Source organism: Halichondria panicea, chromosome 15, assembly GCF_963675165.1.
Source record: "Halichondria panicea chromosome 15, odHalPani1.1, whole genome shotgun sequence".
Taxonomy (NCBI): Eukaryota; Metazoa; Porifera; class Demospongiae; order Suberitida; family Halichondriidae; genus Halichondria; species Halichondria panicea.
In genome coordinates this window covers 4,969,566-4,985,337 of record NC_087391.1, presented here as the reverse complement: position 1 = coordinate 4,985,337, position 15,772 = coordinate 4,969,566, and the positions used below count along the sequence as shown (strand labels likewise).

General features: G+C 42.4%; 4 protein-coding genes, 1 long non-coding RNA gene and 1 other non-coding gene across 7 annotated transcripts; 5 read left to right on the top strand and 1 right to left on the bottom strand.

Annotated features, from left to right (window-relative positions):
• The first annotated feature begins 215 nt into the window (after positions 1–215).
• On the top strand, positions 216–2,511 carry LOC135349177 (ras-related protein Rab-4B-like). The gene is made up of 6 exons (XM_064547674.1): positions 216–375; positions 628–708; positions 1,146–1,323; positions 1,535–1,689; positions 1,862–1,957; positions 2,227–2,511. The coding sequence occupies exons 1-6, from the start codon at positions 360–362 to the stop codon at positions 2,331–2,333; spliced, it is 633 nt and encodes a 210-aa protein (XP_064403744.1). The 5' UTR covers positions 216–359; the 3' UTR covers positions 2,334–2,511.
• A 26-nt stretch (positions 2,512–2,537) lies between these two features.
• Positions 2,538–4,142, top strand: LOC135349176 (probable inactive tRNA-specific adenosine deaminase-like protein 3). Of its 2 annotated transcripts, none has more exons than XM_064547672.1 (7): positions 2,538–2,695; positions 2,758–2,812; positions 2,902–2,963; positions 3,196–3,394; positions 3,441–3,537; positions 3,595–3,929; positions 3,990–4,142. In XM_064547672.1, the coding sequence occupies exons 1-7, from the start codon at positions 2,641–2,643 to the stop codon at positions 4,135–4,137; spliced, it is 951 nt and encodes a 316-aa protein (XP_064403742.1). In that variant the 5' UTR covers positions 2,538–2,640; the 3' UTR covers positions 4,138–4,142. The 2 variants fall into 2 exon arrangements, with proteins under 2 accessions (XP_064403742.1, XP_064403743.1); XM_064547673.1 differs by having other exon boundaries at positions 2,902–2,964; positions 3,287–3,394.
• Positions 3,022–3,093, top strand: Trnae-uuc (transfer RNA glutamic acid (anticodon UUC)). Its single transcript has one exon. It is a non-coding gene; the product is annotated as a tRNA-Glu (tRNA).
• A 31-nt stretch (positions 4,143–4,173) lies between the features above and the next one.
• Positions 4,174–5,056, top strand: LOC135349180 (selenoprotein W-like). Its single transcript, XM_064547676.1, has 5 exons — positions 4,174–4,334; positions 4,423–4,501; positions 4,573–4,647; positions 4,698–4,791; positions 4,863–5,056. Exons 1-4 carry the CDS (start codon positions 4,306–4,308, stop codon positions 4,770–4,772), a joined length of 258 nt encoding a protein of 85 aa, XP_064403746.1. The 5' UTR covers positions 4,174–4,305; the 3' UTR covers positions 4,773–4,791; positions 4,863–5,056.
• A 997-nt stretch (positions 5,057–6,053) lies between these two features.
• LOC135349173 (glycogen phosphorylase, brain form-like) lies at positions 6,054–13,727 on the bottom strand. The gene is made up of 18 exons (XM_064547669.1): positions 13,387–13,727; positions 13,134–13,235; positions 12,344–12,526; positions 11,922–12,153; positions 11,504–11,586; positions 11,192–11,335; positions 10,668–10,907; positions 10,193–10,356; positions 9,785–9,899; positions 9,352–9,453; positions 9,036–9,183; positions 8,608–8,727; positions 8,067–8,227; positions 7,672–7,799; positions 7,127–7,261; positions 6,761–6,827; positions 6,408–6,556; positions 6,054–6,275 (listed from the first exon to the last, which is right to left on the bottom strand). The coding sequence occupies exons 1-18, from the start codon at positions 13,627–13,629 to the stop codon at positions 6,191–6,193; spliced, it is 2,601 nt and encodes an 866-aa protein (XP_064403739.1). The 5' UTR covers positions 13,630–13,727; the 3' UTR covers positions 6,054–6,190.
• On the top strand, positions 13,693–15,499 carry LOC135349181 (uncharacterized). Its single transcript, XR_010398885.1, has 3 exons — positions 13,693–13,862; positions 13,915–15,160; positions 15,378–15,499. It is a non-coding gene; the product is annotated as an uncharacterized LOC135349181 (long non-coding RNA).
• Positions 15,500–15,772: the final 273 nt, after the last annotated feature.

Here is a 15,772-nt window from a genome sequence, read left to right as displayed (position 1 = left end):
ACAGTAGAGCAGGGGGTTGAGTATGGTTGACCGGTTATAGGTACTACATGTATTTAAAGTTTGAAGTTTGATCAGTTAGACCATAGATTGAAGAGTTAGATCTATGGTTAGACTGCATGCATGTGGCAGTGGTTAGAAGCAATTTTTCGCGCATGCAGAGCGCATGTATAGAGCATAGATACTATAAATTATGTAATTTCATTACCATAATTATAGTAGATTCTTTACGATTGATGTCACGTGCACTTTGGGGGCGGGACTTTCTTCAACACAACACTCATCTGCCAGCGTCAGAAGCACTTTGCAGCTCAAGCTACTGTTTCCAAGAGGATTGCGAGGGACCCTAGCCACCAGCAATCATGTCAGAGTCCTATGGTACGTGCAGATCTCACTGTAGACTTCCTAGAACCCCTAAAGTGTGGGCCCTTGAGAGCACATCCTGTACCATGCTGTGCTCCAGTACATGTACAGTAGGATCTAGGAGCCTGCCATAATGTGTGACTATATTTCAGAAGCTTGCATTTACACTGTTACTAGATAACGTTAAACGTTAGATCATACATCGATACACACATCGTAAAGTATTTCATTAATAAAATAAAATTTGATCGTGTTTTTTTGTTCCAGATTTTCTGTTCAAGTTCCTAGTCATAGGGAATGCTGGAGTGGGCAAGTCATGTCTACTACATCAGTTCATCGAGCAAAAGTGTGAGTTGTGATCTCCTAGGGTTAATTAATTATGTGCCGTACGTTGCATGCTATAATATTAATTTAATACGGTGTATTAATACAACTTGAAATAAAGTTTTAAAAGCAAAAAGCAGAAATGCTGCACTAATTGACAAGTGTGTAGAATATTATACAGAGCCTGTAGTGTAATGGTTGGCTTATGTTTTCTCTAATATTTGGTTTGCAAGGTTTGCGATGAAAAGAGTTGTACAGAGCCAAGTGCTAATAGTTAAATGTTGTGTTAGCAACATAAAACCACATATGTCATCCTTCGAAGTGATGTACTCATCACACGTATTGTACAGCTTCATACAATTTTTGTTATGACATCAAAGTCATATAATACCCCCCACATAACTAATAGCAACACGCATTCATTTAATACCCCCCCCCCCCCCCCCCCTCCACACGGGCAGTCAAGCAGGACTCAAACCACACGATAGGGGTGGAGTTTGGCTCAAAGGTGGTGAATCTCTCTAGCAAGTCAGTGAAGCTGCAGGTGTGGGACACGGCAGGTCAGGAGAGGTTCCGGTCCGTCACACGAAGCTACTACAGAGGGGCGGCCGGGGCTCTCCTCGTTTATGACATCTCCAGGTGGGGCCTACATACAAACCCCCCACAGTATACCCCCCACAGTCATGTTTTCTAGCAATGCAATATATCTCTGATTAGCATTTCTGTACTCTTTAGAGTTGACAAACAAAAACGCTTATTATCTGTATACGTGTTATGTTTTTTTTCTCCTAAAGGAAGTATTTTTGCGTGAGAAACAGATAATGATGTTTGCATTCCCCCATCTCTCTAGTCGTGAAACGTACAACTCTCTGACCAACTGGCTGACGGATGCTCGTACTCTGGCCAGTCCAAACATTGTCATAGTGCTCGTGGGAAACAAGAAAGACTTGGACGCTGACAGAGAGGTCACCTTCATGGAGGCCAGCAGATTCGCACAAGAGAACGGTATGTGCATTGTTGTAAATGAATAGTAAGTAGGAAGAGTGGGGATAGTGGGGGAGACAGTGGGTAAGAATGGGGGATATTTGAAGCCTGGACTGTAGATAATTGCAGGTGTGTGAGTACTTCCTGTCTTATTTCGTAGCATATACTTGTCTAACTCCCCTCCCTTCTACAGAGCTGTCATTCCTTGAGACGAGTGCCCTGACGGGGGAGAATGTAGAGGAGGTGTTCCTCAAGTGTACCAGAACCATTCTCACCAAGATTGATGCGGGTAAGCCACTCCCCCCCCCCACACACACACACACACCCACAGGCCCACTCTCTTAGTGCCTTTCTACATGTATTATGTCTGATAAGTTTTTTATTGCATAGCCTTTGCCTATATGTAGCAGTTATTGCAGAAGAGAAGTAACTTCAAGTTGTGGTGATAGCAGTTAGTTTTAAAGAATGGTTTGTGTACCTTTTATCTTACTGTTGTTACATGGTCTAAGATGCTCTTACTTTAGTGAATTAAGTACCATCTATGTATGTCCTCTTCAGGTGAGCTAGATCCTGATCGAGTGGGGTCTGGAATTCAGTATGGCAACGCTCAGTTGAGGAAACCTCCACCCACACAACAAACACAAAAAAAGGATTGCAGCTGCTGATAGCTCACCAATTGAACAGACTGTACTATACAAAATCCATTAATGTCTCTGGCACTGTATGTATTCCACACTGAGTGTTTACCCACTGTAGGTCAGATTTTGCTTTAGTTTTGTTTTATCTCACTGTACTGTGTGTGCTCAGTTTTGTATGTCTGGTAAAGATTGTTGAAATGACAAATCAGTTGTGAACAATGAAATCAAAGCATGGAGAACAGAAATTCGAAATGGCTTCTTCTCTTTGCATGTAAAAATAAGTTGACTGAGAGCCATTTTGCCATTACTGGAAAGCTATTTGCATGTGGTGAGAATGTTCAAAATCAGAGCTGTGTTGTCAGATGAGGTTTATGATGAAATTTCTCTAGGTACAGGACTTACATTCCGTAATAGTAGCTGTGATACAAAATAATGCTTAACTTAACTGCAGAGGAAATATTTGCTGTGGACGTTCATGACAAAAAGAAAATATCTGTGCTAGTACGGTATGTGTGAATAACCATAGATTATGGAACAACGATTACAATCTACACTACATATAGTAAGTCAGACTGTTTATTATTGCTCTGTGCAGAGAGCTGTGTGGACTATACCCAATTTCAGAATTAAGCCATCTAAAGAGGGTGAGATCTACAGGTAAATGTGTGTGTGTTTTCAGAATTGGTTGCTGTACTGAAAGGCAATAAGTGTGACCTCCCATTTGGTCTAGTGGTTAGGATTTCTGGTTTTCACCCAGAAGGCCCGGGTTCAATTCCCGGAGTGGGAATTCTTTTTTGATTTTTCTTTTTCTATTTGGGTTCAATCCCAGGCTGGGGAACTTAATTTCTTCTTTCATTAGCTACTGCTACCTTTTTCTTTTTCTCCACAGATGGTATTATACAGGTGCTCATCTCTCCCACCAATTCGGAAACTATTGAATCTTTTACCCAAAAACTCCGTCCTCGCATTGATTTCACGGGACTGGGCAGTGTGTCAATTGTACAGGTCTGTAGAACGAAGCCTATTACAAGAGCTCAGTTTGTGGCAGCAACAAAGTTTTGGCCCACAAACTTCCATGAGAATAAAAGGTTCGATTATAAATTATAGAGCAGCCTTCATTGAAGCGTAATTTAGGCTAGAGAAGGCACTTGGAGGTGAACTATTTTCTGAGGAAGAAGCCTCTCTTATCAAGTCTTTCATGGACGCTGCTGGCTCAAAGAATGGAGCTGACGTAAATAAAAACTTTTCTGATGCGTTTTTCATTGACAATTTGTACCCCTGTGTATAGGAGCTGCTAGGTACTGCCGATGGTGGAGCAGTTGTCGTTGACCCTCTTACTCACACCATTGTGGCTCAAGGAGTATCAGACTCACTACACCCTCTGAAGCATGCAGTGATGGTTGCTATTGACAATGTAGCCGTACAGCAAGGAGGTGGTGCCTGGAACCAGGGCAAAGCAAGTCTGCTGCAAGGCCATCTCTCTGACAGTGGACTAATCCCAGCTAAGGAAGAGGAAATTAATTCACAAGATGTAGAGATGCCTACTGCTAAACGTTCAAAGAAATCAGCTCAATATCTGTGCACAGGATATGATTTGTATACTGTGAAAGAACCGTGTGTTATGTGAGTATATGTACATTATTTTGTGTTTTGTAATGTGTTCATTTATTATGTGGCATGCAGGTGCTCAATGGCATTAGTGCATTCACGGATTGGCCGTGTATTCTACTCTCAAAACAACAATGAAGATGGAGGACTTGGCTCAAAGTACAAGATTCACTTGCAAGAAGGACTCAATCATCATTTTGAAGTGTACAACACATTGTCATGAATAATCCATTTTTTGTTTACTTGTAATTAGAATACCGCAGTTAGCGCATGCGCGTAGGAGGCACGCCCTTGTTTTCACGTCCATAATTCCTTAGCACGCCATTTCTCTAAACAGTAAATTTCACACCAGTGTTAAAAAGCTCTTTCTGACATATCTGACAGATCCAATATGGTGGTGACAATAAAAGTCGTGTACTGGTAAGAATAATTATTTGTGAATCATGGTACATGTACATAGACTTAAAACTTAGCAGTTTTTTTAACATGTGCTTCCTTTTTCTGTCAGTGGTGGATGAGGGTACGGGTCCAGGTATCGTCGCCTGTCGGAGGAACTGACGGACGAGTTTGGGGACGATATTAAAATGGTGTGTTCCCATGTTTTTTACGTTTGTAATTTAACTGCTTGTCTCTACGTACGCACACTGACATGATACAGGAGGGGGAATCTACACCTGGAATAACTGGTTACTTGGAGGTCACTGTTAATGGTGACCTTGTTCACTCTAAGAAGGTTAGTGATCGCCACTAGTGATCACTTCGTTTTATCCCTCATGTTAATAGGGTGGCGATGGCTACGTTGACTCTGAAGCTAAGCTAAAGAAGATCAAGGACGCCATTAGCGCCAAGCTGAAGTAAACAACTTCTTTTAAGACTCGTAAGTGGAGCCGCCATCAATATTAATTGTGAGTATTCATAATAATTATTATGTTTTTCCCACCAATGCAGACACATTTAACTTTGCATACATAACTGAATTTCTGGTCTCTTGAAGGGAACTGCTCAAAGGATACTCCTGGCAGCTCTCTGATGCACCTAGCTAGAACTCAGTCTCTGTGTGCTAAGGTTGTGTGTGTTTTGAACTATTGTAGTTTAGTTTTGTGATTATCTGTGTAGTTTCATCATTATTTTTTTGATTAAAATGTGATCTCTGGATCTCTCAATGACAAGGTCCAAAGAAAGTAGGCGTGTAGACATTACCAACCCAGACGACCTACACCTGTATAGTGCAGTGAAGAGCTGTTCCTGATTCTAGATCCTTTGTATCTGACAGATCCAATCATTATGGTGGTGACAGTAAAAGTCGTGTATTGGTGAGAATATTTGTGAAGCTTGGTAGTTTTAACATGTGTTTCTTTCTTTTCTGTCAGTGGTGGATGAGGGTATGTGTCCAGGTATCGTCGCCTGTCGGAGGAACTGACGGACGAGTTTGGGGACGATATTAAAATGGTGTGTTCCCATGTTTTTTACGTTTGTAATTTAACTGCTTGTCTCTACGTACGCACACTGACATGATACAGGAGGGGGAATCTACAGATGGGGTATCTGGTTACTTGGAGGTCACTGTTGATGGTGACCTTGTTCACTCTAAAAAGGTTAGTGATCGCTACTACTGATTACTTTGTTTTATCCCTCATATAGAATGGCGATGGCTACGTTGACTCTGAAGCTAAGCTGAAGAAGATTACGGATGCCATTAGCGCCAAGCTGAAGTAGACAGCTTTTTATAAGACTCGTAAGTGGAGCCATTTTTATACATTTAATAGTAATATTTTGTTTTTCCCCCAATGCAGACACATTAACTTTTGCATGCATGGCTGAGTTTCTGGTCTCTTGAAGGGAACTGCTCAAAGGATACTCCTGGCAGCTCTCTGATGCACCTAGCTAGAACTCAGTCTCTGTGTGCTAAGATTGTGTGTGTAGTTTTGAATTAGTTTTCTTTGTAGTTTCATCATGTGAGCATGTATATCGTCGATGATGCAAATTCTCGAAATACTGGTACATGTATATAGTTACATATTGTGATCTCAACAATCCCAACAATGCAAGATAATAAGATCGTCATTTTAGATAAAGTTAGAGAGCGGATGACGTGTACATACATATATAGCAACTGGAAATATTCATTCTTCACATTGATTCCTAATTAACAAAACAGATTAATTTGTTTTTGTGCATATAATACACACAACTAAATATAGCACACAATCGTTGACAGGCTCGCTACTAAATGGATTTGTTTTTCACTACAATTAAATCTGATTCAGTTAGTTTGTTTAAGCCTTTGCCTTCTGCTTGGACACAGACTTGGCCAAAGGCTTGGTAATAGCAGCCTTGACAGGTGCAGTCTTGACAGGAGCCCTGGGGAAAAGAAAAGAATAAGACAGATCAAAACTGACTGACCACACCACACCACACACAAATCAACCTATAAAGCTCGATCCCATGCACACACACACACACACACACACACACACACTGACAACCACTCACATTTTAGCGTCAGTTTTGGTCTCCTTGGGGGGTGGGCAGGGTGTGGCCCCCCATATCTCAGTGGCGTACTGTTGGATGGTGCGGTCACTAGAGAACTTGCCCACAGTAGCAATATTCCTCACTACCATGGTCAGCCATTTTGTCTGGTCCTGTGAGACAACAAACATTGTACAAGTGAGCTCACGTACAGTGTACCAACAATACACAAGGACCTTATTGTTGGGAAATACACACACTGCAATTGTAAGCAATATTTATTTTGCGTGCATAAATGTTTGTAGTACGTAGCAGTGAATTAAGGCGTTAATTTATAGACGGATGGTGGTTGGTATGCTAGCAGTCAGACTGCTCACCTTATAGGCCTCTGAGACACGCTCCTGGCACTGTATGTACGCCTCATAGTCAGCCAGCAGACAGTAGCTGTCGAGTGAGAGAGTGTGGGGGGAGGTAAGTACACATTGTGTGAGGGAGGGTGGATTAGTATAGATGAAGGCACACCGCCTAGTCTATATATACATGTACAAGTAGCTACTATCAGTATGAAGCAAGTGAGACTATGTGCATAACACAAGCACGATAAAGCCTTCAGAGTCTGATAATAAAGTTCAGTGGAATACTAATGTACAGGCAAGTAAACTAGGACAACACAATATTATTTGTAATGTACATAATTAAAGTGTGTTGTGAGTTATATATGACAGTGGACAGTGCACACGTACGTGTCATGGTTGAGCAGATGGTTGGTGAGGTCATGGAAGAGGGAGGGCTCGTTGGGGGAGAAGAAACCGTCGTGGATCTGGTCAATGGCTTTCTTGAGCTCAGCGTTTGCCTCGTAGTATTTGCGAGGGACGTACCTGCACATCACGTAGCGAGTACAACATACACATCAACTTACAAGTACTAGTTTACAATAATTGTATGTGTCTAGCAAACTCAGTTATCAATGCCACAACATGCAGACTAATAGCATATTATAGTGCAAAATGTTTGAGCCACTTCGTGGAATGGCCTTTTGTTGAATAAAATTCGTGGGTTGACTGCTTACCAGAAGCACTCCTAGGCCACGCCTTCAATCTTTGCACGTTACAGCAGTAATTATATAAAGAACAAATTTTCGTAGAATAATTTTTGTGTAGAGTTGTCAACCCACTAGGTACACTCACATTAGAGGAAGCACCGTACTACTCCAAGTCACTATTGCCAAACCACAAGTAAGCCATAGCGAGGAGAAGCTTACAATGAGAAGCCTCTAGCTGTCACTTACCCGTCACTGCGTAGCTTCTCCACCTCGTCCACTGTCATACCAAAGATGAAGATGTTTTCAGCTCCCATCTCTTCCTTCATTTCAACGTTGGCTCCATCCAAAGTGCCGATGGTCAGTGCTCCATTCGCCTGGGAGGAGGGGAGGGAGAGGGAGAGGGAAGGGAGAGGGAGAGGGAGAGGGAAGGGAGAGGGGGGTGGTGTAGAGTTCAATACACTACTGACTAGAAGCTAGAGCACACAATAAGGCATATTTAGATCATTATAGACATTAATCCTTGTAATATTGATCATCTGTAACTGCACACATGAACCCGCTATATACAAGGACCTCAAAAAATTAGCTATAAAAACAACAGGTGTGTCTTTCTATATACATGCCAGAGCCTTATTACTCACCTGGAATTTCATGTTTCCAGTGCCTGAGGCCTCAGTGCCAGCTGTGGAGATCTGCTCAGAGAGGTCAGTGGCTGGGATGACCTTCTCTGCCAGTGAGACTCGGTAGTTCTCTAGGAAAATGATCTTGAGGCAGTCACCAACATCTTTGTCGTTGTTTACAACTGGAGGGGGGTGGGTACAAAGGTTCGAGTAAGGATGGGCGTACAGTGCATAATTATGTAATTGTTAGGGGATCGTAATTTTGGTTTGGAAGGTCCGATTTCAAAAATAAAACATGCATCCTGTAGCTCAAAGAGATCTCTATCTCATGGTATGGTTATTTCAAACGTTATTTCCGGACCCAAAATCAGTCATTTCACCAAGGCTATAGCCCACGGTTTGTGTCGAATATCGGCCAGATACTGAGACAATCCACACCAGTGATTAGACATAGTTAGAGCTACAGAATGCATGTTTTATTGTTTATATTGGACCATCTAAACTAAAGTTATAATCAATCGAAAGTACTACATGCAGTTATGTGTAGTCACATGAGACGAACCTTCAGCAACTGAGTTGATGAGTTTGATGATATTCTTGGCAGTATAGTAGCCTGGGGCAGCCTTGCCTCCCACAATGATTGTACGGGGGACCATGGGCACACCAGGGTTGGCCTTGATGCCTGCACAAGAGGGGTGACAAGATGATCTGACACTTCAAATAAAATTGATACCACATGATCAGCTATTGGGAGATGTACAATAATAACATGTCTAAACAATGTTCAACTATAACTATAAGTTGTATAGCGAGTAATTTTCGTTGGTGCAAATTACACATTTAAATATTTCGAGTGACGTTGAACCTATTTCAGTATAATAATTTCGTAGTTTTAATTTTCGTATGATGCTCTACAATACGAAATATATGAACATTTCTACCATACGTGCGTGCTTACACGGTCAGTACATAATTGTGCAGATGACGTACGATTGTAGAGGGTGATCATGTGCAGGACGTTGAGCAGCTGTCTCTTGTACTCATGGATTCTCTTCACGTGAACATCAAACATGGAGTCCACATTCACCGTGACCCCAGTGTTCTCATACAGGTACTCCTTCAGCTTCAACTTGTTGTCCTATAGTCACATGACAGTCACATGATAAGGGTTACATGTCATGAATTTAAACAATACATACTACTAACATTACTACATGTACAGATGTAGTTTACGAGTCATAAATCCTACAGTCATTCATAAGTATGCACACATTCTAATCCCCAGGGTATAGGTCATGTGACTCACCTTCTTGACTTTGAGAACGGATCTTAGGAAGCTGCTCTTGGTGGCCAGTGGTAGGAGGTCTTTCAGCTTCATGAGGTCAATCACCCAACCCTCTCCTATCTCCTGCACACAACACAAAGTAGTTAATGTTAAGATCCATAATTCTTTTATGCATACTTTACACATCAGTACATGCAGGAGCAAATGAGAAACGAGAATACCGATAGAATTACTAGTAGATTGAGTTAGTAGATTGAGTTAGTAGGGTGACCTGAGATCGTCCAGACACACCGGATGGTTAGAAGAAAATTATAGGGACTGTCTGACACTTGTAGGCAATACTGGCCAAGAGTGAGTATTACTAGTCATAGGTGAGTGGGATCCACTACTCTAATTTGCTCTTGGTACATGTGAGCACGTGTAAAGATATACACAACAAGTGAGCCTCACTCACGTCAGAGATGGTGTCTGATAGCCCTGGGTTGCAGAGACGCAGCCAGCGACGAGGAGTGATGCCATTGGTCTTGTTCTGGAATTTCTCAGGACAATACTCGAAGAAATCCTTGAACCTGAGAAAGAGAGAGAGGGAGAGAAAAACCATAATAATTTGACATCTATGAACAAAATGCATCTTTTAATTTTGAAATTAGACATTCGTTACAAACTTTCAAAGTTAACTCTAAAACACGTTTTTTTGCAAAGCAATTGTTGATTTATAAGCACATCATAATATCATTGCAGCATTATCAAACATGTATATAGTACATCAATATGTACTCGGCAACAAACTGCACGCTGTGTAATAACAATATTTGCAACTCAAGCTGAGATCTAAGGACCTCCCCTCCCCTACTGCACTCACACTGATCTTGTGAGGATGCCAGAGTGAATGGCTGCCACTCCGTTGATAGCGTGAGAGCCAACAATGGCCAGATGAGCCATGTTGATCCTCTTCTCAGGCTCTTCCTCAACTAGAGACATCCTCCGCACACGGTCCAGGTCATCAGGCCATCGGGCAGTCACAGCCTGTCCGGGGGAGACGGGGGGGCAAGAATCATCATTGAACTGTTAAATTCTACTACAATCAATACCCCTAATAATAATTATACAGGACCTACTGGCTACGCTTAGATGAAGATTAGTCCTATTCAGCTGGTCTAGGTAATTGCAAGCATGCATGAGGATACTTAATACACTTAATCAGTATCATTCACTTACTCCTCCACCATCTGGAAGAATTTACGTTATTATAATAACAAGCAGAGAAGAAAAAAGATATTCTAAACCATCTTCCACAATGCGTGTACACTACACACACTATCAGAGGTGGTACTCACCTTAAGGTGGCGGGCGTTGATCTCGTAGATGATCTGCAGATGTCGGGGCAGTATTTTCTGGAGCATGGTCACAGGCCACCTCTCCAGGGCCTCAGGCAATAGGGTGTGGTTGGTGTAGGCAAAGGTCTTGGTGCACACGTCCCAGGCCTCTTCCCAGCCAACTTTTTCTAGATCCATGAGAATATGCATTAGCTCTGGTATAGCCAGTGCATGGTGGGTGTCGTTGAGTTGAATGGCAGCCTATAATAATGGAGGGAGGGTGTGAGCAAGAGAGCCGAGAGTGATCCATATACGTAACTATGATAACATTGATACAAATGATGTTTACACTTCATGCGCTGGACTGAAGCATGTAGCAATTAGTATACGAAGGTATGTCATACACTAGCCTCCTTCACTGGCCTCCCCTTCAAGGAAGTGCGGCCTGGGATCGAGGCTAGTCCCACACTAGCTGCTTTGAATATCGTTGACAACTTATAATTGATAATATAAAAGCTAGCACATGCAGTCACTAGGAGTCTCACTTTCTCTGGGAACTGGTCGAAGGTGGTTCTGCTGGGACCTCCCTCGCGTGACTTGAAGGTCTTGTAGCGACGAACAATGTCCTGTAGAGTGGCCGAGCAGAGGAAGTACTCCTGTTTCAGTCGCAGCTCTTTGCCCTCCATCATCTATGGGAGGAGTGTGTGAGGAGTGTGGTGTGTGTGTGAGGAGTGTGTAGTGTGAAGAGTGTGTAGTGTGAAGAGTGTGAGGAGTGTGAGGAGTGTGTAGTGTGAAGAGTGTGAAGAGTGTGAGGAGTGTGTAGTGTGAAGAGTGTGAGGAGTGTACCATTTCCTCACGTTATCATTGGGGTAGAGCACTCGGGTAATGTTCTCTGCCAGGTTACGGTCCAGTACAGCCTTGATGTAGTCGCCATGGTTGACTGGGTACATGGGGAAAATATGTCAAGCGTTAATTCCCTGTGTGTTTACAACTACTAAGTGCTACATTTTAGAGCTCCGTATAACCAAGGACTTAGTAATACAGTGATACAGTAATGATAATAATGGGATTCTAGTATTGTTCTATTTGGAGTGACAAGGTTCAGCACACCCCCTCACACATATAGGCATATACAGAGTTAGGATGATCTACTCATGCTACTCAAGTACATATCATGAACGAGATGCCACTGGAAGAACTTTAGTAAACTCAGAGAATCCCAACTCTACAGTTAGTAAACTCAGAGAATCCCAACTCTATAGTTAGTAAACTCACAGTATCCCAACTCAAAGTTGTTGGGGGACTTGGCAGACCACAGACGCAGTGTGTTGACAGTGGTGTTCCTGTAGCCAGGGATAGGATAGTCATAGGCCATGGCCAACACAACCTGTGTGTTCTGCCATCCATCCAACTCAGCACTGCCGTAGAAATGGACGGGGATGGTGAACTCTGGACGAGGCAGCTCCCAACAGTTGCCAAAACGGAGCCAGTCATCGGGAAGTTCATGCTGTAGGTACAGAGGGTTCAATCTCAATACACGAAGGTGCAAAGTTCTACAATGATAAACATAGGAGTGGTACAGTTGTATCTAGCTACATGTAGAACACCAAAAAACAACCACATTTTGGCCTTTCTAAGGCTACCTTCAAAGACTGCCACAACCAGCTCCATGTATACAGAATGCACTAAGAACTGACCTGATACCCATCTCTGATGGCCTGGGTGAATATTCCGTATTCGTAACGTAGGCCGTACCCATAGGCAGGTAGTGCAAGGGTTGCCATGGAGTCCACGAAGCAGGCAGCCAAACGTCCCAGACCACCGTTACCGAGACCAGCGTCCTCCTCCTGGTCCTGCAACTCCTCCAGATTAAGGCCGAGCTGTGAAGGTGTGAGAGGGTGTGAGTAGTAAGGGTGTGAGAGTGTGATAGTTGTGAGGGTGTCAAAGGGTGTAATAGTTGTGAGGGTTGTGAGAGTTGTGAGGGTTGTGAGGGGGCAGCTTTGTACGATAAATATTACTTGTGTGAATCTATACCAAGATAATTATGAGTACATGTAAACATCACTCAGTGGCAAACTTTTTACCACACTCTTTCCCAAGATAACTGCAAAGTGCATGAGCACCTAGCATGATGAGAGCATGTGCAAGCCATGGATACACACATTGTTCAACAAGGTGGAAACAGCGGACAGCTAGCAATTATATAAGAGGTTGCTAGCTAGCAGGGCTCTAAGATTAGGAAGTATAATACTCTAAGGGCTGTTCATTTCCCCTCAGGCAATTAATATAATTATTAAGTGCAAGGCTTCTATAGTGTGGTATAGAAGAGGCTTCATAAATTAAAATTTTATTATTAAACATATTCGTTGTGTCAGATGGCAAGCATGAATGCACTCATAGTATGCATGAAGTTGAGTCCATGCAGGGTCATTCTAACAATCAAACCCCATGAACCACGACCACTGAGGTGGCAGCCATTATCCTCACCTCATACAGAGCCTCTTCCATCTCTGAGTCCACTCCCAGGTTCACCATGGCGTTGGTCAGAGAGCGTCCCATATAGTACTCCATGGAGATATAGTAGCAACGCTGCATGTAGGCATGGAAACAACGTGCAGACAGTGAGATCAAGAACACCACAACACAGTGAGTCAACAAAAACAAAACAACACGGTACAAAATGATATTTGGTGCATTTGAGCCTCGTTGCCTCGTTGCAGTGTATGTGTGAATAACTGACCTTTGGATCCTCCTTGTAGTAATGCTGCTGCGTCCTGATCCAGTTGCCCACTAGCTTGTCCCGTACAGTGTGGGCAGTAGCCATGTAGAAGTCATGCTTGGTGGCAACATGGCGATCCTTGACCAGTGTTTGATGGAGGTGTCGATTGAAGCTCAGTTTCACAGTATTCACGTCCTCAAGCTGAGGAATGTTTCTCATGGAGATTTGCTTCTTCCTGTAGCCAGAAGAGTCACCTTGAGCCATTACTGCTGCCTGCTGCTGGAAAAAAGACTGAAAAAGTTTCTGCTGCTCGAGAGCTCTGGTGGAACTGAACTTCCGTACAGCCCTTAGGTAGGGGGCGTGTCTCCTGAATGTGTTATGTCTCGGGGCGTAGCCGCAAAAGATAAACTTTTATGAGAGCGCATGCGCAGAAGCGAGAGAGCGCAGTGCAGTGATGGGTTGGTATCCCACAACAGGACATACAAACAACACACAAGGTATTGTTTTTGTGTACCAAAAAATCAAGGTTAAATTTGCTTGTAAATTTAGGAGGACGTGAAAATCAACTTGTCGGCCATTTCGGAGTACAGCTGGACTCTGTTTATCTAGCTAGTTGCGCTCAGGACAAGATAAAGACGTCTCAGGACTCCTAAAGTGATAAAGACCAGAGGAAAGCAAGAGTATGAACTTACAAAAAGAGAAGAGGTGGCTTCTTATCCTATATTTAGAGAGACCTGAAAAGTACAATGTTATACTGGAACAGACTGGAAGGTGCTCAAAGCCTCCTCTAACTTCAGCAGGGGCGGATCTAGTAGGTAGCAGAGGGTGCTCAAGTACCCCCCTGACATTGGACAAATTGTGTCTCTTTTATTAGTAGTGTCTTTTAAAAGTTATGATAATTAAAAGCTTGAATAGCTACTTCTTTAGGCAACGCCATCGGTGAAGACAGCAATTAAAGTTCAACCTCTTTCAAGTGCCAATGTTTGCTTATCTCATGCACCTTCCTACCCCAAAATATTTGCTGGTGAAAGGGGGCCAGTATTGACCTACCGTTTTGAGAAACTAATGTTCCAAATTCGGAACAGCATGAAAAATTCAATGGCTGCCTTGTAACGGCTATATACAAAAAAATTTCAGATAAAATTTTTTTGAAAAGTTATAGGGATATTGCAGTTCCTTCTTATGAAAGAAAACCAAAATCCTAAAATAGCTCTACTTTGTAGTGTACTGAAAATTATTAGTTTGCTCCATAAGGGTTGTTTTCCTAGGCGCTAGGCCCTGTCACATAATTATAGTCTCGCACTAGATCTAGCCTCGATTAAAAATTGTTGTACCTAGCATTCAAATAGAAAACATCTGGGGCTGGCTGCGCGAGACTAGCTTCTATACTCTTGGATTTTGATTTGTGGATTAGCAAACTAAAGCTTTTTTTGGCTAGTTTGACTCACATTGAAGGCTGTTGCAGTATTCAGACTCTTTCGTAGTATCACCTGTTCGCACAAACTTCTATTCAACATTGTTGCACTAAAGCGCTAGCTTTTTGTTAGCTAGCTGACAAGAGTCAGAAAAACGCTAGTTTTTTTGTTAGCTAGCCTACAAGAGTCAGAAAAATGTTAAAGCAGGTAACCATTTTGTGAACTTGATCTCTTGGCAAGAGATCAAGCATCTTGCAGACAATAATTATTCCTGTGGATGTAATGCGCATGCGTGCTCGAGAATCTGAATCAACTTAGGAAGAGGTCGAGGAGCCGAGTGGTGCTGTCTTATTCAGCATATCGAACAATACTAGGTGAAAGTAAGTGAGTTACCACAATCTGGTTGTGTGTATGAAGCCACAAAACACAACAATGACACCATAATTATTATAGATAACAATAGATGCCTGTACACACATGTACACAAGTCTTTTCTCTGCTTGTTTATCTGTCTACTGCATGTCCGTGCTTAAATATTCTCTCTTATACTCTGACAAAGGTTTGCTGATCCGCTTTGCTCCCACTGTTTTGCTTCAGGTCGTTGTTCATCAAGCCATCAGCCAGATAGGTTTCTGTTTCCATATTCAGGTCTGTCCTCTCCTATATAATGAATTCTATTCTATCAACAATTTCATATATAATTATACCTTTCCACCTCTTCTAATAGTTTTTAAGCGAAAGCAAAACAACGGTGAGAGGTATTAGCACAGCGCAGCTTACACCACTCGTATTCTCAAGTTACAATCATCACCAGCAGAGGAGCAGAGGACCTGATCACACTCTACCTGAATAATTATACAATGGTTTTGATGCAGATGTTCTGGTGATAGTATATCATTGTGCTCTCAATATAGTGAGAGAACAATGATAATTATACTACACCAGTCTGAACATCTGCATCAAAACCACTGTAGATGTTCTGGTGATAGAAT

What these genes read in the sequence shown, in the direction of transcription:
- LOC135349177 (XM_064547674.1), top strand. An exon ending in CTCGTTTATGACATCTCCAG is followed by an intron (nt 1,324 to 1,534) that starts GTGGGGCCTACA and finishes CCATCTCTCTAG; the next exon opens with TCGTGAAACGTACAACTCTC. An exon ending in TCTCACCAAGATTGATGCGG is followed by an intron (nt 1,958 to 2,226) that starts GTAAGCCACTCC and finishes TGTCCTCTTCAG; the next exon opens with GTGAGCTAGATCCTGATCGA.
- LOC135349176 (XM_064547672.1), top strand. Translation starts at nt 2,641, where the DNA reads ATGTTCAAAATCAGAGCTGTGTTGTCAGATGAGGTTTATGATGAAATT. An exon ending in AAAATATCTGTGCTAGTACG is followed by an intron (nt 2,813 to 2,901) that starts GTATGTGTGAAT and finishes TGCTCTGTGCAG; the next exon opens with AGAGCTGTGTGGACTATACC. An exon ending in AAAGAGGGTGAGATCTACAG is followed by an intron (nt 2,964 to 3,195) that starts GTAAATGTGTGT and finishes TTTTCTCCACAG; the next exon opens with ATGGTATTATACAGGTGCTC.
- LOC135349173 (XM_064547669.1), bottom strand. Translation starts at nt 13,629, where the DNA reads ATGGCTCAAGGTGACTCTTCTGGCTACAGGAAGAAGCAAATCTCCATG. An exon ending in GGCATCCTCACAAGATCAGT is followed by an intron (nt 9,900 to 10,192) that starts GTGAGTGCAGTA and finishes TCTCTTTCTCAG; the next exon opens with GTTCAAGGATTTCTTCGAGT. An exon ending in TATCAGACACCATCTCTGAC is followed by an intron (nt 9,454 to 9,784) that starts GTGAGTGAGGCT and finishes TGTTGTGTGCAG; the next exon opens with GAGATAGGAGAGGGTTGGGT.